The sequence below is a fragment of the Cyanistes caeruleus genome, chromosome 6 (assembly GCF_971803275.1).
Source record: "Cyanistes caeruleus chromosome 6, bCyaCae1.hap1.1, whole genome shotgun sequence".
In the NCBI taxonomy this organism is placed as follows: domain Eukaryota; kingdom Metazoa; phylum Chordata; class Aves; order Passeriformes; family Paridae; genus Cyanistes; species Cyanistes caeruleus.
The window spans coordinates 8,081,740-8,107,175 of record NC_141706.1 but is presented as its reverse complement, the minus strand read 5'-3'; the positions used below and the strand labels follow the sequence as shown (position 1 = coordinate 8,107,175).

Here is a 25,436-nt window from a genome sequence, read left to right as displayed (position 1 = left end):
TCGCCGCTCCCGGGGCGGGCCTGCGGGATGCGGCCAATGGAGGCGCGCGGGGGGGCGCGGTGCGCACGCGCGCGCGTGACGTCCCGCCCGCCGCAGCCACCGCCGTCCGTGCCCGGAGCCGCCGCCGCGCGCGGCCTCCTGCCGGTGAGTCACGTGGGCCGCGCGACCCCGTCGGGACCCCGCCGGGACCCCGCCGCTCCGGCACCGCCGCCGCCTCCCCGGCTCGCCGGTCCCTCGCACTCCTCGCCGGGGCCCGGCCGCGACCGCCCCCGCCTCGCCGCTGCCCCCGCGGCTCCCCCCGCGCGCGGCTCGGGCTGCGCCCCAGTGTCCCCCGACCGCCCTGCGGATCCTCCCGCCCGGCGCCCCAGCGGGCACCGACCCCTGCCCGGCCCGCCCCTCTGGCCGCGGCCCCGCTCCGCCGTTCCGCACCGCCGCCTGCCCGATGGCCGCGGTGCCTCTGCACGGGAGCGCCGCTTCCTCCTGCCCCGGCTGCCGTGCCCGCGGCCCCGCCGGCACCGGGACCTTCTCCCGTGCCGTGGGGAGCCGGGCCGGGGGCTGCGGGAGCGGCGGTGCGGGGCTGGCGGGGAGCGGTGCCCCGCGGGCTGGGGCCGCCCCTGCGCACGGGTGCGGGGTGAGCGCACCGGAGCGGGGCTCGTTCCCGCGGCTGGAAACCGCCCGGGGCCGGGGAGCGGCCGGAGCTGCCGCAGGGAGCGCCCGGGGGACAAGTGCGCCGTCCCGCACCCGGCCTGTCCCCGGTGCCCCCGGGAACGCCGTCACCGCGCCGTTCTGGGGCACCGGAGCTCGGCCTCTGTGCCGCGGCCGAAGGAGGACCCCTGCTTACCTCTCCTCACGGCACGGCCCCTGCTCCCGGCTTTGGGGGGCACTGGCAGGGGTCCAGCCTGGCCTCTCCTCAGAATTCCCAGATTCCCAAACACCTGAGCTGTGCAGGTCCCCAGCCCCGGGCTTCCACCCCCCTGACCGCGCCGATTCGGGAGGGGATCGGCTGTCCTTGTGCTCCCTGTGGCTCCGGGAAGTGGTTCCCCCGCATCGGCCGGCTGCCGCCCCGGCACAGAGCTGGATTTGGGCATTAGGGAGGCGGGGTTCTCTGTGGTAGGGGCTGCTCGGGTTTTTGGGACATTTAAAGTACAACCAGGGCCTTGTCTCGATCAAAGCCAGAGTTATCTTGGAGCCTCTTTCTGAGCTTAATCCAGTTACCACCATCCCTCTGCCGGGCCCAGTTGCTGCTTTAGCAGGCGTTTATTCCTGTTGGTTCCCGAGGCCAGGAGCCCCATCTGGGAATGGAGAGGGTGGTGATTGGGTGGGTCCGAGGGGAGACCTTGAACTCCCCTGTCAGGGGCCTGTCTGGGGACATTCCCACCTGTCGCTGTGCCCGGTGTCTCCTAACAGTGACAAGAGGCTTGGTGCTGTGCTTGCTCACTGTAGGGCCCGTTGGGACGCGGCCTCAATGGATGAGGCATTGTTCCTCCTGCTTTGCCCATAAAATGGGGCTAATCCCGTGTAAACCAGTGGGATGGGCTGGGGAAGGAGGATGGGAGCGGTGTAAGCCCCAGGCAGGAGATAAGCACGGAGTGATTGCAGCCTTCTGGCTGTCTTCAGTGGAATATTTCTTCATGTTCTGTGTTGATCCTTCTGTACATCCACCTGGGAGAAGGGCAGGTGTGCAGGATGCACCTGGAACCAAGGGGCGGCCAAACATACATTGCTGTGCATCCTCTTTTGGAATTAAGAGCAGGGAAGTGTCCCCAGACTGCCCTGTTTGGGCAGGTGCTCCTGAGAGAGCAGTGACCGGTGGGGATCTCACGCTGGCATTGCTCTGGCCACAGTGCCAGGTTTGGGAAAGTTTGCACTTTGTCTGATGGATTTTGGAGTGTGAAGTGTTAGCTGGTTGTGCAAGGACAGGGTGAGAAGAGGGAGCTGCAGAGGAAGGAGGAAGTTCCTCGTTCCGTGGATGCCCCTCACTCACAGTGCCAGGCAGCGAGCTCTGGAATGGCTTTATGGAGCTCTGGGGTGCAGCTGATCAAAACAAAGTGGGAACAGGTAGAGCACATCGTGCAGCCCGGGATCTGCCCTCTCTGGGAGTTGCCTCACGTGGAAGGAATTGTTTGTGTGTTTGCCCTGCGCCATGGGAACTCGGCTGGATCGGGGCAGGTCGGGAGCTGCGGATCCCGGCAAGTGACGCAGGTTTGGGAGCCGGTAACAGGGAGGGAGCTCTGTCCTGCCTGTGCCGTGGATCCCAGGAGTGGCAGGAGCCGTGTGGTTGATGCTGAGGTGCATTTCCTCCTTCCTGGGCAGGAGCAGAGTGAGGAGCTGAAGAGAGGGAGGAGGGAGTGTTGGGAGCTGGAGACACATGTGTCCCCATCCCAGTGGACGAGGGGTGGGCCTCATGCTCCAGAAGGGACAAGCCATGGAGCGCCCTGCCACGTGTGGAAAGGCCTGGAGAGGGGCTGGAGCAGAGTGGGGTGGGAAGGAGGAGCACGGGGCTGGGAGGGGAGTAAAAGGAGGAAATCAGTGAGGCTTTACGGGGCCTTGACCCAAGAAAAGAAGACGGAGGCTCAAAGAAATGGAAGGTGGCAGCAGTCGTGCTTGCAGATATCCCAAGGGAGGGAATTTGGAATTAAAAGAAATGCCCAGAAATGGAGATGAAGGAAACAGGAGCAGCTCCCCTGTATGAGTGGAGGGGAAGCCCTGGAGAGTGGAGATGACTGCTCCGGAGGTGGCTGAGCAGAGTGGAACTGGCAAAGTGCTCCAAAAAGGAGGTGCTGGGATGGAAAAAGCAGGTGGAATTTCTGAGGGAGAGGGAAGGGGGAGTGAGCAGTGACACAGGCGCTGGGGGAGGAAGGAGCAGGGCAAGTCTGGAGGAGCAGCAGGAGAGGAGGAGTTGCTGGGCTGGAATTGGCAGAGGGAAAGGAATGGGAGGCAAGAGCAGAGCCCGTGTAGGCCACAGGTAAGCAAGATGAGTTGGGGACTCTTTGGAGCAGGGAAGTCTGAGTGGCTTTTCTGGATGGGGACAAAGTGGCCAGAGAGACCAAGGACTTGGGGCAAAAGTGAAGGGAAAGGGTTGGTTGACCAGAGGTAGGGAGGTTGTAGGGCTGGGAAAGGGCATAGCTTGGAAAGAATATGTGTGTTTGGGAGAATTTGGACCTGAATTAGTGCAGTCTGTGGGAATTTGGGGTGGATTTTCTTTGTGTTTCTCCTGGACCCCTTAAGGATTGCAGAGCAGAGATACTGTCACACTGTGCTGCACTTCGACAGCTTCTGCCCGGGCTTCTGCAGCAGGGCTGGGGCTGGGGAGTCCTGCAGGGTCTCAGCATGTCAGGGGGATCGGGGAGGCATTCCTGGGAGCAGTGTGGTGGCTCTGGGAGCCGGGATGGGCTCAGCAGCCTCCTGTTGGATGAGTTGTGGAGTTATCCCGGGCACAGGTGGCTGGAGCAGGGATGCATTTGCATTGCTTCTCGCTGGGATGTCACTAATGACAGCACTGGGGCTCTCCCCTGCTCGTGGGCCTGTCCCATGGGTGCCTGATTCCATGGGGAGCTGACTCTGGCAGGCACAGCTCCACAGGGATTACCTTTGGAAGGTCTGGAACGCCTGGATCTCTGGCTGGAAGGGCTGGGGCAGAGCAAGGCCACAAGACGCATGCCCATGGCTCCCTGCGAGGGCAGGGTGGGGATCTCCGGAGGAGGAATTATCAGGGAACAGCTCCTTCTGCCTGGCAGCGTCTGTTTGAACCCGAGGTGTGGCCGTGCCTCCATGGCGGAGCGTTCAAAGGGCCGGGTGCTCTGGGAGCAGATTGCTCCTGCTAAAGCAATCAGCCGTGATGTCAGGCCTGGACTTCCGATAGCCCATCCCTGGAATTGCTGTTGGGCTCGGCTCTGTGGGGTGTTGGGCTCTTCCCCGAATAGGCAGAGCGGGGCTGGGAAACTGCTGCTCTCCAGGGAACTCTGTCCCTGCCACGGAAAACAGCTTTCCCTGGTGTCACTGTTCAATCTGCTCCACTCAGGAGCTGCTGCCAGGTGAAACCTGCACGTTCCTGGCTGGGCAGAGCATTGGCCCCAGGTTTCCTCTCACTCCCAAGAGCAGGGAAGCCTTGGGGTGGGAAGTTGAGCTTTGTCCTGCAGAGGCCGAGTGGTGGGAGCCGTTCCTGGGTGAGTCAGCCGAGGTGGCTGACTCTGTGAGCTGGGGCTGAACCCACTTGGTGGTAACACATCCTTGTCATTAAACCTGCCTTTAATTGGGTGCCGCAGCTCTCCCAACCTTCACCCGCATTTAGTCAGCGCTAGAGAGCTCCCTGCCCACCCCGAAGGAGAAACTGGGGAAGCAGAGAAAGCTGGAAGGGAGAAAGGAGTGAGCTGTAGGCTCCGCTTGGCCCTGGAGGAGCGCCGTGGAGGCAGCAAGGGGAGGGTGGGTGACAGACGATGACAAGGTGAGGAGTGCTGGCTGTAGCAGCAGGAACTGGTGGGATATGATGGATGATGGGCTTGTGGCTGCTTGGGAGAGGTCAGGCCATGGGCAGAGACACCTTCCACTCTCCCAGGTTGCTTCAGGCCCCATCCAGCTTAGCATTGGACACTTCCAGGAAAGTGGCATCCACAGCTCCTCTGGGCACTCTGTACCAGGGCCTCACCACCCTCACAGGGAAGAATTTCTTCCCAATATCCCATCTAACCCTGAGCTCCGTCATTTCAAATTCACTCCTCCTTTTCCTGGCACTGCAGTTCCTAATGAATCCAGAGTTGCAAAGGCCACCTCCGATCACGGGATTGGTGTTTTCCGTGGGCCTCTCCTGTCTCCTACCCTCCAGGGAAGGGGGTGAGATTCCTGGATGTTTTTTCCTCCTATGGTCTCCACCCTTATGTTGGGTCCTGGAGCCTCTGCTCATCCCCTGCGCCTCAGGAAGCCAGCACTCACTGGTGCTGGGATTTGAGCTGGAGCTGCAGGAGGGAGTTCATGGTGTCCTTCCAGGGCTTGGGGTGGGTTTCTTGGTGGTAGAGGGGGTGGCTTGGAGTTCCTGCAGCAGCCAGTGCCCCTGGGCTGGGACAGGAGACGCCGTGGCCAGGCTGCTGTGGCTAATGAGAGCCGGCTCCATCCCTTCTCATGCCATGCTAATTTCTGTTGTTGTTTTTTCCAGGTGAGCTGTGGCGCACCAGACCTCGAGTTTTAATGGTTTTATGTAGTTTTTTTTAAAAGACGGATGGATGGATGAATGAAGAAAGAAGGGGGAGGGGAAAATGGAGCTGTTTGGAACAAACTGAGATTTTCCCGCCGCACCGCCTGGGCCATGGGTGAGACAGAGCTGCTCAGCACCACTTCCACCCTTTGATGTCTGCTGGGGTTGTAAAGGTGCTCCCTGAACACCCCCTTCCCATTCACCTGCTGGGAAGTGGTTGCTGCAGAGAAGATTTAATGAAATTCCTGTCGCTCCCCAACCGCCAAATGGATACTGAGCCCATGGAAGGGCCTGGGGGGTCAGGAGAAAGGAGCAAGTAGGAAAACCCACAGTCTGCCAGACCTTCCCCTCCGCCCCCCTCGAAAGAAAGGATTTACAGCTCAACCTTGCACCAGCTGTTCCTCGGCTTTAACAGACAAGAGAGAAATAAATAAAATTAAACGGCCACCGCCAGCCAGCCCCAGATCCCGGTGAAATCAGGGAGAGTGTTTCCGTGACCCCTCCAGCGAGAGGAGGAGGAGGAGGCAGGGCAGCTCCGTGAGGAAGCTGGGATTGCTTGGAGACCACCCCCTCCTCCCGTGCAGCACCGGGGGCTGTGGCACAGCAGAGGCGGATTAAAAAGGAGCAGTGGCTTCCCTGAGGCTCCTGGAGTGGCTTTTTTGCAAGGAGTTTGCTGATCCGGTGCTCTTCTCAGGGGGCTGGCCGGGTGGGGAGCGCCCTGCCTGAGCCTGGGGAATTCCCTCCCTTCAGAGCCTGCCTGTTGGAGTTCTGCTCCCTGTGGGCTGCTGCCTGGACTGAGGCTCAGAAGGGCCGTCAGCATTCCCACTCTAACGGTTGTCCTAAACCCAAATCCCCTTCTCTGTTGTGAATTTTTAATGTTTTTAACCTTCCTTCCCTGCACCCGTGAGCTCCCACAGGGCAGAGCTTAGAGTGGGCTCCTCTCCTGGGCCTCTTGCTGCAGACCCTTCTCCGGACTGTCCACCCCGGTTGGAACTCGCCCCAGGAGCAGGCGTGGGGGCAGGGTAGGGGTCAGCCCCTGTCCCCCTCCCCTTCTCATCCTGCTCTGAGTCCCCTGGGGCCTGGGCTATGCTGCGGGGCGGACCCCCCACCACAGCTCCAACATGCCAGCAGCCTCTGGAAAGAGATTCAAACCCAGCAAGTACGTCCCGGTCTCCGCTGCTGCCATCTTCCTAGTGGGAGCCACCACCCTCTTCTTCGCCTTCACGTGAGTCCCAGCTGCTCGGCCAGAATGGGGAGGGCTGGCGAGGACGGGGGAGAGGAGCTGGGATTTCCTCCCAGAGGGAAGGGGGATACTGGGCTCTGGGTGCTGCAGCCACAGCAGGAGCCATTTCACTCCAGGAGTTTCCCCAGGGCAAGCTGTGTGCTGGTTGTCCTGGTGAGGCACCATTCAGCTCCAGGTCAGCTGGGTTGGGAACTGGTTTGTGACCTGTGGGTGGAAAGCGCATGGATCACTTTCTCCTTTGGAGCCAGGCGAGGTGGATTGGTGGGCTGGGGCAGGACACGTGTTATTTTTAGTTTCGTAATCGATTGCGAGCCACAAAGGAAAGTTCAGGGAGGAGAACTCTGACCCCTGTGTGTGTGACTCGCTGTGTTCTGTCCCCTGCCCTGGGGCAACGAGGGTTCCATGTCCCTGGAGGGGGCCCCAGGGAAATGGCCAGCAGGTCACAGGGGCCTTGGGGTCCCACCGGGCTGGGAGGTGGTGCCGGGTGCTAGAGAGGCGTGATGACATCCCTGAGCTGCTGCTCTTCCCTGCCTGGAGACACGTGCCTCAGTGACGTGCCCAGGGGGGTGACAGGCAGGGGAGCAGAACCTCGGGGTGCTGAGGGAGCCTGGCAGAGAGTGGCACAGTGTGCCAGACAGGAAAGCTGGAGCACGGCAGCTGGAATGGCTACCAAATCCTGCAGGGCATTCCCAGGGTCTCAGCAGGGATGTGTTTGGGGTCCCGGCAGGGTGCAGGAAGAGCGTGCACCCTCTGCTTCAGGGAGAGCCTCTCCCACTCACTGGGGTCACAGGAATCAGCTGGAGCTGTGGGAGGCCAAAGGGACTGATGCCATGGCTGCTGCCACTGCCTGGGAAGGAGCCATTGGTGGTGGGAAGGTCACCGTGGCTTTGGCAGCCGCTGGGCAGGGACAGGGGAACTTGACGACCGAAGAGGGGAGTGGGGTTGGTTCGCCCCGTCCAGCGCCCGGTGCAGCTGGCAGTGTCACTCAGCAGCTTGTGGCTGTCCCCTGCTGGGACACTGAGCGGTCACCAGGCTCCCAGGCTCGGGGTTTGGCTGCTCCAGGCTGCCAGATGCCTGTGGAAGTCGCTGACTCTTGCTCCTGTGCCAGGGGGATGAAGGAGAAGCAGAGGGAACAGGCGGTGCCCTCCAAGCTGTGTGTGCCACCCCGTGTGTGACCTTAGGGGACAGGCTGGCTCTGTTTTGGCACAGCCGGCCAGCTGGACCCCAAGCCCATGCCACGATGGGTGCGAGCAGTGCCGGGAGCAGCCGCTTATCAGCGGGCGGTGAGAGGCAGCGCCGGAGCCGGCGCCGTGGAGCAGGTTTGGCCGGGGCAGGAACACCCGGGCAGGTCGCTGTAATTGCAGGTCAGCGATGTTGTTTATCCTACTTCAGAGCATCCCATTAAACCCGGCACAGCGTTCACACGGGGCTCCCGGTGGGATGGGTTCCTTGGGACAGCGTCTGCCTGGTGCTGGAGCAGGTTGGCAGGGACGTGGGGCTCGAGGTTTGCCTCCTGCGTGAGCCCTTCCCCGCCTGGTCAGCATCCAACCTAAGGCTCATCCTTTGGGAAGTGCAGTGGAAGCTGTGAGGGCTGGCTCTATGAGGCCTCCCCCAAGCAGGGAGCAGCCAGGGGTCAGCAGGGCTCTTAAGGCTCCAGTTGTGTTGCTTCCAGCCTATCCACTGGACACTTTTTGGTCTATCCAGGATTTGTATCTCTGGGCCAAGAACTCTCTTTAATTGATTAATTTAATTAGGAGCTGCTGCTGAGCACATGGCCGTGGAAATGAGGGCGGTTGCACTGGAGGGAGGGTGAATGTTCCTGCCTCCCCCTGGGATGAGTGGGGGTCCCAGGCTTGCTGGGCTTTCAGACAGGTGCTGATTTAGGATGGAAATTCCCCCTTGGGGTCCATTTGTCCATTCCTCCATCTCCCCACTGGCTGGTCCCAGCTGCTGGTACACTTGGCTCTCAGGCTCCCTGTCCCCTCCCCGGAGCTGGCAGTGCCACTGGGACACAGCGGCATGCCTGCTCCCAGTCAGATCCAAGCTTGTGTGGGGGTCATGGCAAGCAGGGATTGTGTTTGTGCCAAGGCCATTGGAGAGCTGGAGAACAGGCAGGGAGGGAAGGCTGTGCCTGGGAGAGTGCAGGGAGTGAGGGCTTGGGGAGGGGATACCAGCAGGGAGGGACAGGCTTCTCCAGGCATGACTGGTAGCAAAAAGCCCGTCTCGCATCCCGCTGTGACTCATGGTGCCCGGGGTTCCCCACATCCTCTCATGTGCTGCCAGGGACATGTCCCAACAGCTCCTCTGGCCATGAGCGTGTTGCGTCCCGATCCTGAGGGGGACCCGACGGGTGCTGCGGGACCTGCGTGGCCGGCTGCGATGGTGAGGAGCCTTCCTCCTGCTCCTGCTCCTCCTGCCCTGTGTGCCCCGGGGTCGAGGCAGGGCCCACAGCCCCAAACTCTCCGTTCAGGAGAGCAAAAGGCAGGAACACATCACTCTCCTGATAAGGAAGTTCCCTCAGGGATGGGCAGCACCTTTGCTCTCTTCAGAGGACCCTGATCCCTCCCATGGCTGGGGATGGTCCCAAGAGGTAACTCCCTGACTTCAGGGTCACCAGCACCATGCCAGATGCCACCGGGTGGTCTTGCCCTGTGGGGATTCCCACCTCCCTCCCTCCCACAGCACGGGGGTCCCTGGGTGTGAGGGAGCCAGGAAGGCAGCTGGTGTTCCCTAGGGAGGGTGTTGTGCTTGCCCTGGCCCATGAATCCCATCCCTGGGGTCTTGTTGGTGTGTCTGAGCCCAGGAACCTGCTGGGCACTATCCTGCCCCTGGAGCTCTGTGTCACTCCAGGAAGGGCTGGCTGCCAGGACAGCACAGAGGTGTTCCCTTCCCATGGTCCTTCCCTCTCTGCCTGCCCCAGAGCTTTCTGAGGCAGCTGGATCCTTCCCTTTCTCCCTGGGCTCTGTCTCAGGATCCAGGCCGTGTGCTTGGCTCAGCCCGGCTGTTGGCTGTTCCCTGTGTGGGATGACTGCCCGACCATAGGTCTTCCTGGCTCCCCTCCATCTCTTTCAAGCAAAGGTTTGGGCTGGGATTTCCCTTCCTGGAAAGAGGAGCTCCTTCCGCAGGGTTTCTGGAAGGGCTCCTATGAGCCCCCTGACCCTCTGTGTCCAGCAGAGAGCAGAGCCAGGGAGGCTTTTCCCAAGTGGAGTAGGAGTTCAGTCCGGGAAAATGGGGTCCTTGGTTCTGCTGTATCCTCACTCTCTCCAACCCCTGACAGGAGGGTGTGGCCAGGTGAGGTTGGGCTCTTCTCCCAAGGAACAAGTGATGGGACAAGAGGAAATGGCCTCAGGTGGCACCAGGAGAGGTTTAGTTTGGATGTTTGGGAGAATTTCCTCATAGAAGGGGTTGTTCAGCCCAGGGCAGTGATGAAGTCACCAAAAAACATGTGGCTGTGGCACTTGGGGACACGGTTCAGTGGTGGTCCTGACAGTCCCAGGGAAGCATTTGGAATCATTGATCTTGGAGGGCTTTTCCAATCTGAAGAGTTCTGTGATTCCATGACTCTGTGATTCTTCCCTTGCTTGGGTTGTGGCCAGGCACTGTCACGCAGGTCCTGTGCCTCCAGCACTGCTCTCCGAGGGTTTTGGGGCACAGACTGGAGAGGAGAACTCCTCTCCAGCCCGTCATAGCTGCTGAGAATCCTCCTGGCTGGCTTCCAGTGGAGGCGGCAGGGCCGGCATGGCCGGTGCCGCTGGAGGAGCCGCTCCCCAGCCCGGGGCAGAGCTCGGGGGGCTGGGCCAGGAGATGCCACCCTGGGAGATGCCAGCCTGATACAGGACAGGGAGGCAGCGCCCAGGGTGCCCAGCAGGGCGGCTCCTCAGGAACCAGGGGGAAGAGGCGTGGGGAAGGTGGTTTGCAGGAGAAGCTTGCTGTGGTGTGTGGGGCCTGGAGGGGTCAGAGGAGAGGAGGAGGAGGAAGAGGAAGGAGTATGCTGAGCGGCTTGGCCATGCTGTGCTCCTTGCCAGGGATGTCCTGCAGCCAAAAGTCTGCCTGACTGCTGTCATCCCTGTGCCTGGATGGGAACAGCCTTAGCCTTGGCCTGTGAGGGCAGGTCCCACTGATGAGGTACCCAGCCCCCCTGGGGTACGGAGTGGTGCTTGGTGCTGGGAGTGCCCTGCCTGCCTCACCCTCTGTGCTGCCAGGTGTGTGCCAGAAGGGTGTGCCCACTTCTCCTGCCCTGCCCGGGGCAGTCCCCCCTGGCACAGCTGCTGCTCCTCACTTTGGGGTGTCCCCCTGCCCTCCTCAGGGCCCTGAACTGGGACAGAGCCCTGCACCAAGGGCTCATTCCCAGCTGGAGCCTTGCCACGGCTCCCGAGGCAGCCTCTCAGCAGCAGACCCGTCCCCGTGGGTGGTGGTGGAGGAGGGGACAGGGCCAGCGCCTGCCCCTTCACCCCAACCCGTGCGGGATTACGGCGCTGGCACCATATGTCGCCCTGCCCATCCAGCCCCACGCTGCTCCGGCCACCTAAATCCATCGGCACTTAGCCTGGTGGGGGAAGAGAGGGACAGATGCTGCCCTAGATCTGTGGGATTAAATCCCAGCAGCAAAGCAGATTAGGGAATTACACTGGCGCCTGCAAGGGGGAAGCCCGATGTCCCGTGCCCGCCTGCTGGGGAAAGAGGGAGCAGGGTGATTCCCTCACTGCGCTCCCACAGGCCTCTTGGAAGAGCTGGGTGCTAGCTGGGGTCCCCATGTCCTGCTGGAGCTGTCTCTGGGATGTGAGGAACATGGGTGGCTCTGGAGGCACCGGGGCTGGTGCTGGTTTCATGTCCCCTCACAGGGTCCCCTCTGCCCCCAAGCAGCTTGTGGGGCACAGGGAGGATAACGTCCAGGTGCTTTCTGGCGGGTTCCCCCCATGTCATCAGCCTGGTTTTCCCTGTTCCCAGCACCACTGCTCTGGGACCCTCCACTGTGGTCCTCCCAGAGGGGAATTTTGCTTCCTGATGGATGCCTGGAGCACGTTCTGCTGTGGCCCCACGTGCTCCCCAGGCCAGGGTCAGGCTGTGCTGTAGAAGTGGCTCCAGTTTGGGTGTGGGATGCACTGCTGAGAGCCCCAGGAGAGTGGGAGGCAGTGGGAGTGACACAAGTGAGGGCTCCAAGGGTCTCATGGCTGCTGTGCCCGCAGGTGCCCGGGGCTCAGTCTTTACGTGTCCCCAGTCATCCCTGCCTACAATGCCGTCGTCTTCCTCTTCGTGCTGGCCAACTTCAGCATGGCCACCTTCATGGACCCAGGCATATTCCCTCGAGGTGAGTCTGGCTCTGGCTGGGAAGAGCTGCCCCTTTGCACCCTTCCTTGGAGGTAAAGGGGATTTCTGAGTTCCAAAAGTATGGTGAGGAGCCTTCCTCGCCCTGCCCAGTGGGATCAGGCAGTGACAAGCGCTACAGGGATGGCAGCTCTGGGTTCAGCACCCCATGTTGGGTCCCTGGGGCTCAGGCAGTGTCAGGATTCTGGGGCAGGGCCTGGGAGACCACCCCCCAGCCTGTGTTTGGGGGTCCTGGCTGTCCCTGTGCCAGGTGACAGGAAGGTGATGCCGGGAGCCTTCAGCTGGGGCGGGCAGGGGCTGGTTGGGCCTTGACGCCATGCCGGGGTGTTCCTGTCAGCTGAGGAGGACGAGGACAAGGAGGACGATTTCCGAGCCCCGCTGTACAAGACGGTGGAGATCAAGGGCATCCAGGTGCGCATGAAGTGGTGCGCGACCTGCCGCTTCTACCGCCCGCCGCGCTGCTCCCACTGCAGCGTCTGCGACAACTGCGTGGAGGTGAGGAGCTGCCAGGGCTTCTGCCAGCCCCCCTGGGGCAGGGAGCCCTGCAAGCACCCCCTCACCGTGCCCCATCCCCGGCAGGAGTTCGACCACCACTGCCCCTGGGTCAACAACTGCATCGGGCGGCGCAACTACCGCTACTTCTTCCTCTTCCTGCTGTCGCTCACCACGCACATCATGGGCGTCTTCGGCTTCGGGCTGCTCTACGTCCTGTATCAGGTGGAGGAGCTCTCCGGTGTCCGCATGGCCGTCACGTATCCTCCTGGGCAGTGGGAGTGGGCAGGGGGTGGTGGGGTCTGGGGGTGGTGCGGTGCCGAGCGGGGCTGTGGCTGCTCCTTAGCTGGCTGTGGCAGGATGGTGGTGATGTGTGTGGCCGGGCTCTTCTTCATTCCCGTCGCTGGCCTGACGGGCTTCCACGTGGTGCTCGTGGCCAGGGGCCGCACTACCAACGAACAGGTACATCCAGGGGACTACGGGGGTCTCTGCCAGCCTGGCCAGGCCACCTATAGATACATTTTGGGAATTCCCGGGAGAGGATGGTTGTGGAGGAGCTGGATTAAAACTGGGGGAGGCCTATGAGCTGGGGAGGTAGAGCACAGGATGACTATGGGGCAGCTGCATCCATTGGGGTGCAGTCAGAGGATGGAACTAGGCAGGCACTTCTGGGGCCCAGGAGGTGAATACCCTCTCAGTGGTTGCCGAGCACTGAAACAGGGACTAGGAAAAGGAGCAGGATCTCGCAGGATCTCTGTGCTGGGAGGTTGTCCTGAGGGAGTTGGCGTGGCTGACTGTGACACTCCTTTATCCTGCAGGTGACAGGCAAGTTCCGCGGGGGTGTCAACCCCTTCACCAACGGTTGCTGTAAGAATGTCAGCCGGGTCCTCTGCAGCTCCCCAGCCCCCAGGTGAGCCCAGCCTCTGCATCCCTGGAAAAACTGCTCCATCCCAGGCTCCAGGATATGACCTTCCTCCCACCCCCTCTCCAGGTACCTCGGGCGCCCAAAGGCCGAGCAGACCGTGCTGGTGAGACCCCCGTTCCTGCGGCCTGAAGTGTCAGATGGTCAGATCACTGTCAAGATCATGGACAATGGTATCCAGACAGAGCTGAAAAGGACAAAGGTGAGGAAGGTGGGGACCAGCGCTGCCTGCGCTGGGGCCCTCCACGGAGCCCAGGGGTGCAAGCCTGCATCCGTGAGTAGAGAACCGAGTGAGCCTGGTCACGTTCCCTGTCCCCCTCCATGTCGTCTTGTTCAATGTCCCTGTGGGATGGGAGCTGTCCCCCTCCCATGTGGCAGTGACCACATGAGGCTTTGCCCCCTTCATTGCCCTTACTGGTCCCATCCTTCCCCACACAGCACCCTCTGAAGGTTCCCCCTCCTTGGCACTTCCAGCACTCACCCGGGGCACATGCCGCCCCTGCTCTGTCGGATGGCCTGGGAGGCAGCGGGAGCCCCCAGCGCCGCTGTCCCTGCACTGCCAGCCCTGGGGGGCTGAGACCTCAGCCTCTCCTGACCCCACCTGCGCTTTGTCTCTGCAGTCCAAGGGGAGCCTGGAGGTGACGGAGAGCCAGTCTGCTGACGCCGAGCCACCACCCCCACCTAAGCCCGACCTCAGCCGCTACACGGGCCTGAGGACACACTTAACCCTGGCCACTACTGAGGGTAAGGAGGGCACCAGAGCCCTGGCAGCCGCTGGGAGGGGAGCCCAGGGCTGCACCAGGCAGGCCAGGAACCAGGGCCGTAGGGCAGACCTGGAGCACATCAGCATTCCTGGGCCGGTGTATGTGGCCCCTTGCACTTGGAGAAGCCTGCGGGATGCTCGCAGTCAGCTCTGCTCTGCCGGAGGCCGAGCCAGCATGGCGCTGCCTGGAGCCACCGGGAGCTGTGCCTTGCAGCCACCGCACTGCCAGGACGGAGGAGGCGAAAGTGGTGGCGGGCCTGGCTCAGCGGCACAGAGCGTCTGGGGCTGGCATCGTGTGGGCCTGGCCAGAGGTGGGATGTGATGGGCAGAGCCTGTGGCAGCTGCTTTTTGCAGCAGCTGGAGACCCCACAGCTCTCCCGGCCCTGCCTGGGGTCTGCTGCCCAGCCCTGCTGCCCGCTGTGGGGTGTGTGTGTCCCATTGAGCGCCCTGACACCCCTGTGCCGTGCACCCCCAGGGTGTCACCCAGCCAGGGCTGCCTCAGGAGCACGGAAGTGCCAGCCTCACATGTGTGGCTGTGGGGACAACCCTTCCTCCCAGTCTGTCTCTCCCACCCCGGTGCACCTCCCCTCCAGCCCGTCCCTGCCCCCAGTCCATCCGCCCCAGGCTCGGTTCTCGGGCAGGGAGGGCAGTGTGTCCCGTGCCCGCAGCCGTCCTGAGCGTGCCCCTCTCTCCCGTCGCAGACAGCAGCTTGCTAGGCAAGGACAGCCCCCCAACTCCCACCATGTACAAGTACCGGCCCGGTTACAGCAGCAGCAGCAGCTCGGCGGCCCTGCCTCACTCCACCAGCGCCAAGGTAAGACAGCCTGGCGTGAAGGACCAGCCCCGAGGGGATGCCGCCCCATTCCTGGTTTGGGAAGGGTTTAGGGTGTGCATTGGGAGCTCCACAGGGGCCCCATAGTCATTCTGTGGGTAACTGCTCCCCCTCTGCCCCTCAGCTGAGCCGAGTGAACAGCCTGAAGGAGCCCAACTCCATCTGTGACAGCGGCCACAAGCCCAGCTACCGCTCGGAACCGAGCCTGGAACCCGAGAGCTTCCGCTCGCCCACCTTTGGCAAGAGCTTCCACTTTGACCCTCTCTCCAGTGGCTCCCGCTCCTCCAGCCTCAAGTCGGCCCAGGGCACGGGCTTTGAGACGGGCCACCTGCAGTCCATCCGCTCGGAGGGCACCACCTCCACCTCCTACAAGAGCCTGGTGAACCAGACGCGCAACGGCAGCCTCTCGTACGACAGCCTGCTCACGCCCTCCGACAGCCCCGACTTCGAGTCGGTGCAGGCGGGCCCGGAGCCCGAGCCGCCCGTGGGCTACACCTCGCCCTTTCTGTCAGCCCGCATCGCTCAGCAGCGAGAGACCGACCTGCACGGCCGCTTCGCCAGCGCTGCCTCCCCCAAGCACGCGGTGCCGCGCGAGCCCTCGCCCGTGCGCTATGACAATCTCTCCCGCCACATCGTGGCCTCCATCCAGGAGCGGGAGAAGCTGCTGCAGCAGCCGCCGGCCCCGGGCCGGGAGGAGGACGCGGGGCTGGCGGACTCGGGCATCCAGTCAACGCCGGGCTCCAGCAACGCCCCCCGCACCAGCTCCTCCTCGGACGATTCGAAGCGCTCGCCCCTGGGCAAGAACCCGCTCACCCGCCCGGCCCTGCCCCGCTTTGGCAAGCCCGAGCCCCCGCAAGCGCTGCGGGTGCGCTCGCTGGGCTCCCCCGACCAGCCCGCCGCCCCCCACCTCGGCAAATCCGTGTCTTACAGCAGCCAAAAAACAGCCTCTCAGGCCGGCGGCCCCGAGATCGAGGAGGTGGCCTTGCAGCCCTTGCTGGCACCAAAGTGAGTACTGTGATGGCACTGGGGCATCTGTAGTCTGTGGGGGGACCCTCACCCAGTGTCCCTCCAAGCCACTGGAGCAGTAGAACACCTCACCCTGGGGAGAGATGCTGGGAAGAGCAAGGGAAATCTTCCAGTTCTTCCCAGAACACAGCTGGTGCCTCCCATGCCTTCTCGGTCACCTGATGGGCTCCTCAGAATCTGGAGTGGGTGCTGGTCCCTAGGGAAGGCAGGGCTGTGGCAATACTGGGTGCCAGTGACCTGTCCCCTCTCCTGATCCCATGTCTGTGCTTCCTTCCTGCAGGGACGAGGTGCAGATGAGAACAGCCTACAGCAAGTCCAATGGGCAGCCCAAGAGCCTGGGCTCAGCCCCACCGGGCCCGGGGCCGGTGCCCCTCAGCAGCCCCACCCGCGGAGGTGTCAAAAAAGTCTCGGGTGTGGGGGGCACCACCTACGAGATCTCGGTATGAGGGGCAGAGCTCCCTCCCCTCCTCCCCAGCGGCGGCCAGAGGCTTGTGGACTCCTGTGAGAGCCGGGCAGGGCCCCCTCTGCTCCTCCCTCTGCCCCCCAGGCCATGGGGGCTGGCACACACCCACGGGGGGCTCGGGGAGGGCTCGGGGGGCCGCAGCCCCAGCACTGCCTCGGCTGCACCAGCCACTTGTGGGCCTTGTGCAATCACCCGCTCGCCTGGCGTGGTAGGAACGGATTGTTTTTAAACCAGAATACTTTTTTTTATTATTATTATTGTTACGGATTCTATTTTTTTTCTCTTTCCGAGTTACCAGGTGTGTGTATATATAAATATCTATATATATAAATATAAATATTAAAAAAAAAAAAAAAAAAAAGAAGCAGAAATTATATATCTTGCCCAGAGAGAGGAAGAAACTACCCTGCTCAGGGCCTGGGTCCCCCGCACCTTGTCCCTGTCCCCAAAGGAGGGACGTGGGGCTGCCTCCTGCACTCATGGAAGGAGCTGTGGTAGGTGCTGGGTGTCACTGTTCCCTCCCCTGCAGGGGGCCATGGGGTACCAGGTACCCATCCTTGGATACTCCCCTCCCAGATCTGTGGTGTCTGCAGCCTACAGTCCCCTTGAGGGGGCCTGGGGAAGTAGGCAGGTTGGGGGGCAGCACCCCCACATCCCCAGCCTGAGCTGGCACAGAGGCCCCAGCATCCCCCACCCGCAGTTTTTGCTCTTTGTTCTCTTTCCCCAGGGGCTGTGTTCGGGGGGTTGTTGGTTTTGTTGCCTTTTTTTATTTCTGTTAATGATTCCGAGGAGGTTTCTCGCTGTCGCAGGGGTGTTTTTATTTCCGCTCGCTCGGGGAAGAGGCAGGTGCATCCCCGGAAAGCAATATTTTCTCATCACATGCCAAAAAAGCGCAGCCAAGGAGCCCCGTGCTCCCCGTCCCCAAAGCCCTGCCGGCAGTACCGGACTCTTTCTCTACAGCAATAGCTCCAGTGGCCCCGCACAGCCACGACAGGGTTTTTTATTATTATCAGCCATTTTAAAAACGAGGAATAAAAGGATATTTAATGAGCCACCCCAGGGCCGTGCGTGTGCTTTGTTTGGTGTCCAGGGATGGAGCAGCCCCTCCAGGGCTCCTGATCCTCAGGGTCTCAGCCTTCCCCCCGATCCCGAGAGAGAGAGAAGGGGGTCTGGTAAGAGCTGAGCCTGGCCCAGTTTTGGGGAGGCACCACCTTGAGGCAAACTCTGCTCCCACAGAAGGTAAGAATTTTCCAGGCATGGGAAAAGCAGTTCCAGGGAAGGTGTCGTGGGTGCTGGTGAGGTTTGGGATCCAGAGGAGGGCACCCCGCACGCTCCAGGGACACCTTGGTTTGGGCTCCTCCATGACAGCTGAGGGTCACAGCAGCCATGGCCACCAGCCCCCTCCTCAGAGCAGACTTTAAAAGTAACTAAAAGAGGCTTTGATGCTCCAGGTTCTTCAGGTACAAAAGCCCGAGGTCAGCACCCACAGAGTCCGTGCCCCTGGTCCTGGGGGGCTGCAGGGGTGTCCTCTTAGCCAGGAGGCCAGGCCAGCCCCAGAGTCCCTGGGGTCAGCTGGGGTTGTCCCCTTGGGCCGGGGGATCCCCAGGGCGTTGCCGGCGTGGCCTCACCGTAAGCTGCTGCTGGCCTGGGAGCTGCCCACCCCTGGGTGCTCCGGGCTGTGCCGATTCTGCAGAGGCAGGACAGACAGAGACAGAACGTGTGAGAGCTGCTGGGCAGCAGCCCCTTGGAGCTGGCCGCTCACAGAGCCGTTCAGGGGTCCACGGGCTGGGCACTGAACCCCAGCCTTGCCACTCACCTTCTTTTTCTTCTTCTCTTTCTTCTTCCTCTTCCGCTCCGGATCCTCCTCTTTTTTCTTCTTTTTCTTCTTGTGGTCGGAGTCCGAGGGGGTTTCTGGAGAAATGCAAGCACTGGATGAGCCAATGCTCTGCTGGTGTTGAAGGGGAGGAGGGGGGTGGCTGCAGCAGCCCTTACCTGGGGGGACGGGGTCCTGCGTGCGGCTCTGTTTGTGCTTGTGCTTATTCTTCTTCTTAGGCGGCTGGATATGCATCAGCCGGCACTGCTCGGGCAGCTGTGGAGAAACGGGGCTGGTCAGGCCAGGCCGGGCCCCTCCCACCCCCCAGGCTCCAGGCCCCGGGGCTCACCGGGCCGGCGTGCAGGCGGAAGCCGGTCAGCATGGCACCCGTGAGCGGGGTGAAGGAGCTGCCACAGATGGGCGGCTTCTCGATGAGCGAGCGCAGGCTGCTGCTGTCGTGGGAGCCGGGCAGGTCGATCATGCCGGGCAGGTCGGGGAGGAAGTTGCTGAGCTTCTCCTTCACCTTCTTCCCGCAGAACTTGTTGTAGGCGTGCTCCAGGTTATAGTGTGTGATCAAGTTGGTGCTGCCCGTAAGCTCTGTAGTGCCTGTGCGGCCGCGGGGGAATATGGGCAGGGGGAAACGCCCCGACGACACCCCAGGCCTCTCTACAGGGCCGTGACCCCCCTGCACCGGGATCCTCGCGCCCTCTCCCCAGCCGTGCCCAGGCCCCGGGACCTCCAGCACCCCCCCAGCACCGGGACCCCCGGCCCCAGGGACCCCCCGCCACCCAGTTCCCCACCGGACCGCCCGTTGCGTGACCCCACCCCCGCAGCCTCATTGGCTGGTGGCGCCGTCAGTTCCCCTCGCGGCCGCGTTCCGCCGCGCTGATTGGTCGAGCGCGGAACCCGCCCCGCCCCGCGGCCCGCCCGCACCTGGCAGCTCCCGCAGCAGGTAGAAGGGGCCGGCGGCGGCCTTGCGGGCCGCGTCCTCGCCCGGTGGCGGCGCGGCGGCCGAGGCGGCGGGCGGAGGTGCGGCCGCGGCGCCCGGCGCCTTGGCGGGCCCGAATCCGAGCGCGGCGGCGGCAGCGGGCGGCGGCTCTGCCGCGCCGAACAGCGCCGAGAAGTTCTCCATATTCCCGGCGTGCCCCGCGCGGGGCCGCCCCGCCCCGCCATTGGCCGAGCACCGCCCCTGCCCCCCGTTGCTAAGGGAGGCTCGTCCCAGCCTTCTGATTGGCCGCTTCTCTCTCTCCTCTCATTGGCCCGCAGGTGCAGAGGAGCGCCCGCCTCGCCGCTCGCCATTGGCTGGAGAGGGAGAGGCTCCACCCCCACTGCAGTGGGCGGGACGGAGGGAAGATGGCGGTGGTGGCGCCGCTGCTGGCACTGCTGTGGGCGCTGCCCGGGCTCTGCCGGTGGCTCGCCCGGCCCTACTACCCGCTCTCTGCGCTGCTCGCCGCCGCATTCCTGCTCGTGCGCAAGGTCCCGCCGCTCTGCCGTGGGCTGCCCTCGCAGCGGGAGGATGGCAACCCTTGTGACTTTGACTGGGTGAGGCGGCGCGGCCTGTTCCCGCACCCCCGGCCTGTCCCCGGGCCTGTTCCCGCATCCCCGGCCTGTTCCCGGGCCTGTTCCCGCATCCCCGGCCTGTTCCCGGGCCTGTGCCCTCACCCCCGGCCCTGGCCTGGTTCCCTCCTGCTCACACAGCACCCCGGCCCGGCTGAGGGAGGAGATGCCCTGGCGTTGCTCTGCGATGTCCCCCTACAGCCGAGAGATTCCCCCTAGGCAGTGGTCGAGCCCATCGCCGTGGGACGGCTCGCTGTTCTCCCTCGGGAGGGATGGGGTTTCTGGGCTCTGGCAGGGCCTTGGGGCCAGTAGGGCTTGGCATGGCCACAGGTCCCTGTGCAAGGCCAGGCCAGGCGTGGCTCCAAGGTGTCCTGAGCACTTGCAGCTCATGGTGTCACTTCTCTGTGCCAGAGGGAGGTGGAGATCCTCATGTTCCTCAGTGCCATTGTTATGATGAAGAACCGGCGCTCCAGTGAGTCAGGGGGATATGGGAGGCTGGGGCTGCTTATGGGGCCTCCTCCAATAAGAGTGGGGGTGGCGTCTGGAGGACCAGATCCAGCCCTCCCTGAAGTTACCCCCAACCTTCTGGGGGAATCTGGTCCTATCCCTTATTGCTGTCTCTGCATTGCAGTCACCGTGGAGCAGCACATCGGCAATATCTTCATGTTCAGCAAAGTGGCCAATGCCATCCTGTTCTTCCGCCTCGACATCCGCATGGGGCTGCTCTACCTCACGCTCTGCATAGGTGAGCCTGGATGTCTTCCTGCCCTAGATTCACCTTGCCCTGGCTCCCCCTCCCTGCTCTGGGGTGGAGGAGTTCTGTCTGTCCAGGCCCAGCCTGGCCCTCCTGGCACTGGGAGGCTCAGGGTGCTGTCGTTGCAGTGTTCCTGATGACCTGCAAGCCACCCCTTTACATGGGCCCTGAATACATCAAGTACTTCAGTGACAAGACCATCGATGTGAGTATCTCCCAAGCCCTGGGGGTTTTGGGGGGGCTCTGCCCACCCCCCCTAAGCCCATGCCCCTGTGGCAGGAGGAGCTGGAGAGGGACAAGCGGGTGACGTGGATTGTTGAGTTCTTTGCCAACTGGTCCAGTGAGTGCCAGTCCTTTGCACCCATCTTCGCCGACCTCTCTCTCAAGTGAGTGGCACCCACTGGGATCTTGGTGGGTGACGGGGCCCGTGGTCCTCTGTATCCCTCACAGCCATGTGTCCCCATCCTGCCCAGGTACAACTGCTCAGGACTCCAGTTTGGGAAGGTGGATGTTGGCCGGTACACGGACGTCAGTACCAGGTGTGGGGAACACAGCCTGGGCAAATAAGGCCCACTCTGGGGCAGTCCCTGTGACCTTCTAGCCCGCTCAGGCTGCCTGAAGGTCACTGTTGGCTTGTCCTGACACAGGTACAAGGTCAGCACCTCACCTCTCACCAAGCAGCTGCCCACCCTCATCCTCTTCCAGGGTGGGACAGAGATCATGCGGCGACCGCAGATCGACAAGAAGGGCCGGGCTGTGTCCTGGACCTTCTCTGAGGTGGGTGGGACCCTCCAGCTTTCTGTTCCCCTGCCCAGCCCGTGCCTGGGAAGAAGGGGGGAGCACGAGGTCCCGTTGATGCTATGTCTTGGCCACAGGAGAATGTGATCCGGGAGTTCAACCTTAACGAGCTCTACCAGAAGGCCAAGAAGCAGTCGAAGCCGCGAGAGGAGGGGCCTGAGGAGCCCCTAGCCGTGCCAGCGGCTGCACCTCAGGAGGAGACCAAGAAGGACAAGTAGAAGCTGCCCTGTACTGTCGCCCATCACTATGTCACCATCACCCTGGTGGCACCGGCCCCGCGAGCCCGCCCGGCCCTGCCCGGAGCCGCTCTCTGTGGGGACTTGTCCCGGCTGAGCCCCGGGAAAGCAGCGGTGCCCCCGGCCGCGTGCGGGCAGGGCAGTAGGAGGGGCCCCGCTTCGGTTAACGCTCGCTCTCATCCATCGCTGACAATAAACGGTCCGTGCCGTGCCTGTGTCCCGTGTCCGTGTCCGTGTCCCCGGTCCCGGACCGCGTGTGGGGGCGGGGCTCTGAGCAGCCCTCGCGCTCTGATTGGCGGGGGCGGCGCGGGCGGAACCAGAGCTCGCCGGGGCGGCTCCGGTGCCCCTCTCGATCCCGCCCCTTCCGGCCCCGCCCCCGGCGATGCGCGCCACCGGCACGTGGCCAGCGGCAGGTAGGAGGCGGCGCGGCCTCTCCAGATCCCGCGTGTGTCCCCTCCCTTCCCCAGGGCCTCGCTTTCCCTACTCTCCCCAGCTTCACACCGTGGCGGGATCCCTGGGGAGTCGATTCCCGCCCTCCACAGGAGCATCCCAGCGGGGACCCTCATTTCCCCCGGTGGCGCATCGCCGGGGACTAACCCTTCCTGGCCCTCTCCCACAGCAGTGTCCCCATAGGGACCCACCTTTCACTTCCCTGACAGCGCAGTACCTGAGATCCCTTCTCACCCCAGAGCGGCATTCCTGGAGCCCCTTTCCTGCTCTGGCGTAGGCCCCACCGCCTCGGCTCTCCCAGGATGGCTCCCCGCGGGAGGAAGCGCGGAGCCCAGCAGCCGCCGGCGGCCGAGGCACCGGAGACAGCGGAAGCCCCGCAGAAGCGGGCGCGGGCCCAGGCCAAAGACGAGGGCAGCCCCGGGGACATCGGCCCCCGTGTCGTCATCGAGCACTGGTGAGCAGCCGAGGTGCCGGGGGCGGTGTGAGGTCGCCGGTGTCCCCCGGGTCGCTGACCGCCTTGTCCTCACAGCAAGAGCTGACGCGTGTTCGGGCGCAACGCGGCGGCGGTGAGCGCGGCCCTGCGCGGGGCCATGGCCCACCTCCCCGTGGACATCAACCCCCGGCCGCCGCGCAGGAACAGCTTCGAGGTGTCCCTGGTGAAGGAGGACGGCAGCAGTAAGTGCTGGGCTGGGGGGCGGCGTGGCCTCCCCGGCACCCCTGATCCCGTAATCCCCCTTATCTCTGCAGCCGTGGAGCTGTGGAGCGGTATCGGGAAGGGGCCTCCCCGCAAGCTGAAGTTCCCTCAGCCGGAGACCGTAGTGGAAGCCTTGAAAAGCAGCTTGGCGTAGAGGCATTGGCCAGGTGAGCGGGGATGGGACTGGGATGGGACAGGGATGGGACCAACAGGGACCAACTTCCCTCTTTTCACAGCCAAGCCAGGACCAGCGCATGTGGCACGAGCGTCCATGAAGAGGCGGGACCAAGTGGGGGGCACCTGCCCCCAGTCCCGTTCCTGATGCTGCAGCTCTGTCACTGCCAGACCCCTGGCTCCCTCCACACCCCGCTGTTCCCCCAGTCTCCAATAAAGTTTAGTACTCCACAGCACAGCTCCAGCCCTTTATTCCAAGGATACACAGCCCAAGGGGTGCAGGCAATGGGGTGAGAGGGAGAGCCAGACCCCCTAGGTGAGGACATCCACCTCCTCTTCTGACTCAGACGAGGGACAGGGCCAGAGGCAGACTGTGCCAGGGGGCAGGAACAGCTCCCCTGTCCCCACATCCACCTCCTCCTCAGTGTCACCTCCAGGGGTCCCTGAGGGTACTGCCTGCTGGCAGCCCTGTTGGGACACAGGGGAGTCTCCATGCTGCTGCATCCCATCACTGGGGGGCTGCTGGGGTGGACAGCACTCACTCGCCTGCTCCTGTGTATCCACATTCTGGGGGGCCTGTACTTCTGTCACCCCCACATCACCCAGCAGCACTGCTGGAGGCACTGGGGGAGGCTGCACCTCCTGCACCACCTCCCAGCACCCCCAGCTCTCCACCTTCCGCAGCCTCATCCGTCCGATGGGGCTGGGCTGTGTGTGCCCCAGAGAGTGTGGCTGCCTCTGGGGAGGCACCTGAGAGCTGGCACTTCCAGGCTCAGCTGTGTCAGGTGCCACCATGGTGGAGGCTTCCTGAGTGGAATGCAGGCAGGAGCGGTCGAGCTGTCGCTGGGGTCCCAGTCTCACCAGGCGTCCTCCCCAGAGCTGCAGCGACTCGAGCTCGGTGACACGGAGGCGGCGGGCGGCTGCCAGCACCTCGTGTACCTCCTCTTGCGTGACCTCCAGCTCAGCAGTGTAGAAGAAGCGCACCAGCTTGCGCAGCACCCCAATCTTCAGCCCCGCCAGCTCCAGCACCACCCTGCAACCCTGGGGGGGCAGCTCCCGGCCTAGCTGCTCCATGAAGAAGGGGCTGCAGACGGAGAGAACACTGCAGTGGGCCACCACTGCCTCACCTGCAAAGCAACAGTGGCTGTCACTGCCCTGCAGCCCCTCTTGCTCACCCCAGTCCTTCCTAGGAGTTTGCAGAGATCCTCCCCGCAGCTCCCCAAGTGCGCTGGCCCATCCCTCGGCAATGCTGCCCGCTCACCTTCAGCCCACAGGACCACATCGCAGAAGACGTCGGCTCGCTGCTGCTGCTGGTGGAGGTGCTGGAAGGCCGTGCGCAGCAGGCGAGTGCTGCGGTACAGCAGCTGCGGGGTGGCTGTGGGAGAACCCATGGGCGTCCTGCAGGGACAGACAGCGTCGTGCTGGGGACTCGGGGACCAGCGCCTGCCTGTCCTCTTCGGGCTGTCCCAAACAGTTGGGGGTCGGCATGAGGCGGGATCGATGTGTGCAGAGCCCCGTTTGCCCGTGCCCAGCCCGGCAGCGCCGCTGGACAGCCCGCACTGTCCCTGCGTTGTCCCCACACTGTCCCCGCACTGTCCATGCGTTGTCCCCACACTGTCCCCGCACTGTCCCTGCGTTGTCCCCACACTGTCCCGGTGTTCGCCTGGCCCCGCGCCGGCCCCGCCGCCCCGGCTTCCGCGCGTCCGCCAGGGGGCGCCACAGCGAGCGCTGTGAGGCCGCCGCAGCCTGAGGCGCCCCCGGCCCGGTCCCTGCCGCCCGCCCCGGGCCTGCCGCCTACCTGCCGAGCGGGGCGCGGGCCACGGCCGAAGCTCCCCGGGGCTGCGTCCCGGGCCCGCGGCACGGAAGCGAGGAGGGGAGACCGGGATCGGGGCCCTGCCCACCCTCGCCTCGCGCCCGCGGCCTCACGTGGCGCGGCAGCCGCGGCCCGCCCATTGTCCCGGCCCGCCGCCAATCACACCCCGGCAGCCAATGGCGGCGAGGCGGGAACGAGCCCGATATGGCGGCGGTGGCGGGGAGCGAGCTGGGGGCGACATCGGAGGGGACCGGGACCGAGGCTCGGCGCAGATCCGCCTGCTGTGACCGACCCCTTCCCGCTGTCCACCCCCAGCCGCGGTGCTCCTGCTCTGCCCGGGCGCTGGAGGCACGGCTCGTGTTTTGTCGTGTGATGGCGGCTGCGCTGAGGGCAGCCCTGGGTGCGGCCACCGCCGGTGGCGCAGCAGGGGCTGCGCCTCATCCTTCCCTCAGCCTCGTCGGGCCACGGAGACGACAGCCAGGCCGGGGCTGCTCGTGTTCACTGCAGTGGTGGCAGCGAAGAACACGAAGTTGATAATGGGGAAGGTGCTATCTGTAGCACCTGCTGTCTGGAGCAGTTCCCGGTTCAAGAGCTCAGAGCCCTGCGATGCTCCTTGCTTTGGATTTTCAGACTCCACTGTGCCCTCGCGTGTGAGAAATGGTATTTTCTTGCCCCAAGCTTCTGAAGGGGACAATTGATGGTACTTTGGAAGGCATCCTTCAAGCAAGCAATGCTTCCCACTTAGTTTGAAAGTATTTTGTCACTTTATAAAGCACCCATTGTACAAACATCTGCATCAGTCACTCCACATACACGAACAAAGATTATAATCCGTCCCCATCGCCTGGAGACAGTGGCTGCTCCTACAAACAACCCAAGTGGGTGGAAATTTC

At 63.4% G+C, this 25,436-nt stretch overlaps 5 protein-coding genes across 8 annotated transcripts; 3 read left to right on the top strand and 2 right to left on the bottom strand.

Moving 5' to 3' along the window:
* The first annotated feature begins 2 nt into the window (after positions 1-2).
* On the top strand, positions 3-17,309 carry ZDHHC5 (zDHHC palmitoyltransferase 5). Its single transcript, XM_086895383.1, has 12 exons — positions 3-144; positions 5,150-6,413; positions 11,618-11,739; positions 12,094-12,251; positions 12,336-12,508; positions 12,608-12,710; positions 13,067-13,158; positions 13,240-13,372; positions 13,791-13,914; positions 14,635-14,747; positions 14,890-15,770; positions 16,072-17,309. The coding sequence occupies exons 2-12, from the start codon at positions 6,310-6,312 to the stop codon at positions 16,235-16,237; spliced, it is 2,169 nt and encodes a 722-aa protein (XP_086751509.1). The 5' UTR covers positions 3-144; positions 5,150-6,309; the 3' UTR covers positions 16,238-17,309.
* On the bottom strand, positions 17,048-19,214 carry MED19 (mediator complex subunit 19). The gene is made up of 5 exons (XM_086895389.1): positions 19,001-19,214; positions 18,417-18,673; positions 18,247-18,343; positions 18,071-18,165; positions 17,048-17,941 (listed from the first exon to the last, which is right to left on the bottom strand). Exons 1-5 carry the CDS (start codon positions 19,197-19,199, stop codon positions 17,879-17,881), a joined length of 711 nt encoding a protein of 236 aa, XP_086751515.1. The 5' UTR covers positions 19,200-19,214; the 3' UTR covers positions 17,048-17,878.
* TMX2 (thioredoxin related transmembrane protein 2) lies at positions 18,973-21,629 on the top strand. Of its 2 annotated transcripts, none has more exons than XM_086895387.1 (9): positions 18,973-19,019; positions 19,334-19,609; positions 20,036-20,096; positions 20,256-20,369; positions 20,507-20,583; positions 20,658-20,764; positions 20,852-20,917; positions 21,026-21,155; positions 21,254-21,629. In XM_086895387.1, the coding sequence occupies exons 2-9, from the start codon at positions 19,421-19,423 to the stop codon at positions 21,392-21,394; spliced, it is 885 nt and encodes a 294-aa protein (XP_086751513.1). In that variant the 5' UTR covers positions 18,973-19,019; positions 19,334-19,420; the 3' UTR covers positions 21,395-21,629. The 2 variants fall into 2 exon arrangements, with proteins under 2 accessions (XP_086751513.1, XP_086751511.1); XM_086895385.1 differs by having other exon boundaries at positions 19,009-19,096.
* A 114-nt stretch (positions 21,630-21,743) lies between these two features.
* SELENOH (selenoprotein H) lies at positions 21,744-22,963 on the top strand. Of its 3 annotated transcripts, none has more exons than XM_086895393.1 (5): positions 21,744-21,825; positions 22,102-22,316; positions 22,392-22,537; positions 22,610-22,723; positions 22,793-22,963. In XM_086895393.1, exons 2-4 carry the CDS (start codon positions 22,165-22,167, stop codon positions 22,708-22,710), a joined length of 399 nt encoding a protein of 132 aa, XP_086751519.1. In that variant the 5' UTR covers positions 21,744-21,825; positions 22,102-22,164; the 3' UTR covers positions 22,711-22,723; positions 22,793-22,963. The 3 variants fall into 3 exon arrangements, with proteins under 3 accessions (XP_086751519.1, XP_086751517.1, XP_086751518.1); XM_086895391.1 differs by having other exon boundaries at positions 21,759-21,825; positions 22,072-22,316; XM_086895392.1 differs by having other exon boundaries at positions 21,760-21,825; positions 22,140-22,316.
* On the bottom strand, positions 22,964-24,936 carry BTBD18 (BTB domain containing 18). Its single transcript, XM_086895388.1, has 3 exons — positions 24,529-24,936; positions 23,992-24,128; positions 22,964-23,857 (listed from the first exon to the last, which is right to left on the bottom strand). The coding sequence occupies exons 1-3, from the start codon at positions 24,681-24,683 to the stop codon at positions 23,043-23,045; spliced, it is 1,107 nt and encodes a 368-aa protein (XP_086751514.1). The 5' UTR covers positions 24,684-24,936; the 3' UTR covers positions 22,964-23,042.
* Positions 24,937-25,436: the final 500 nt, after the last annotated feature.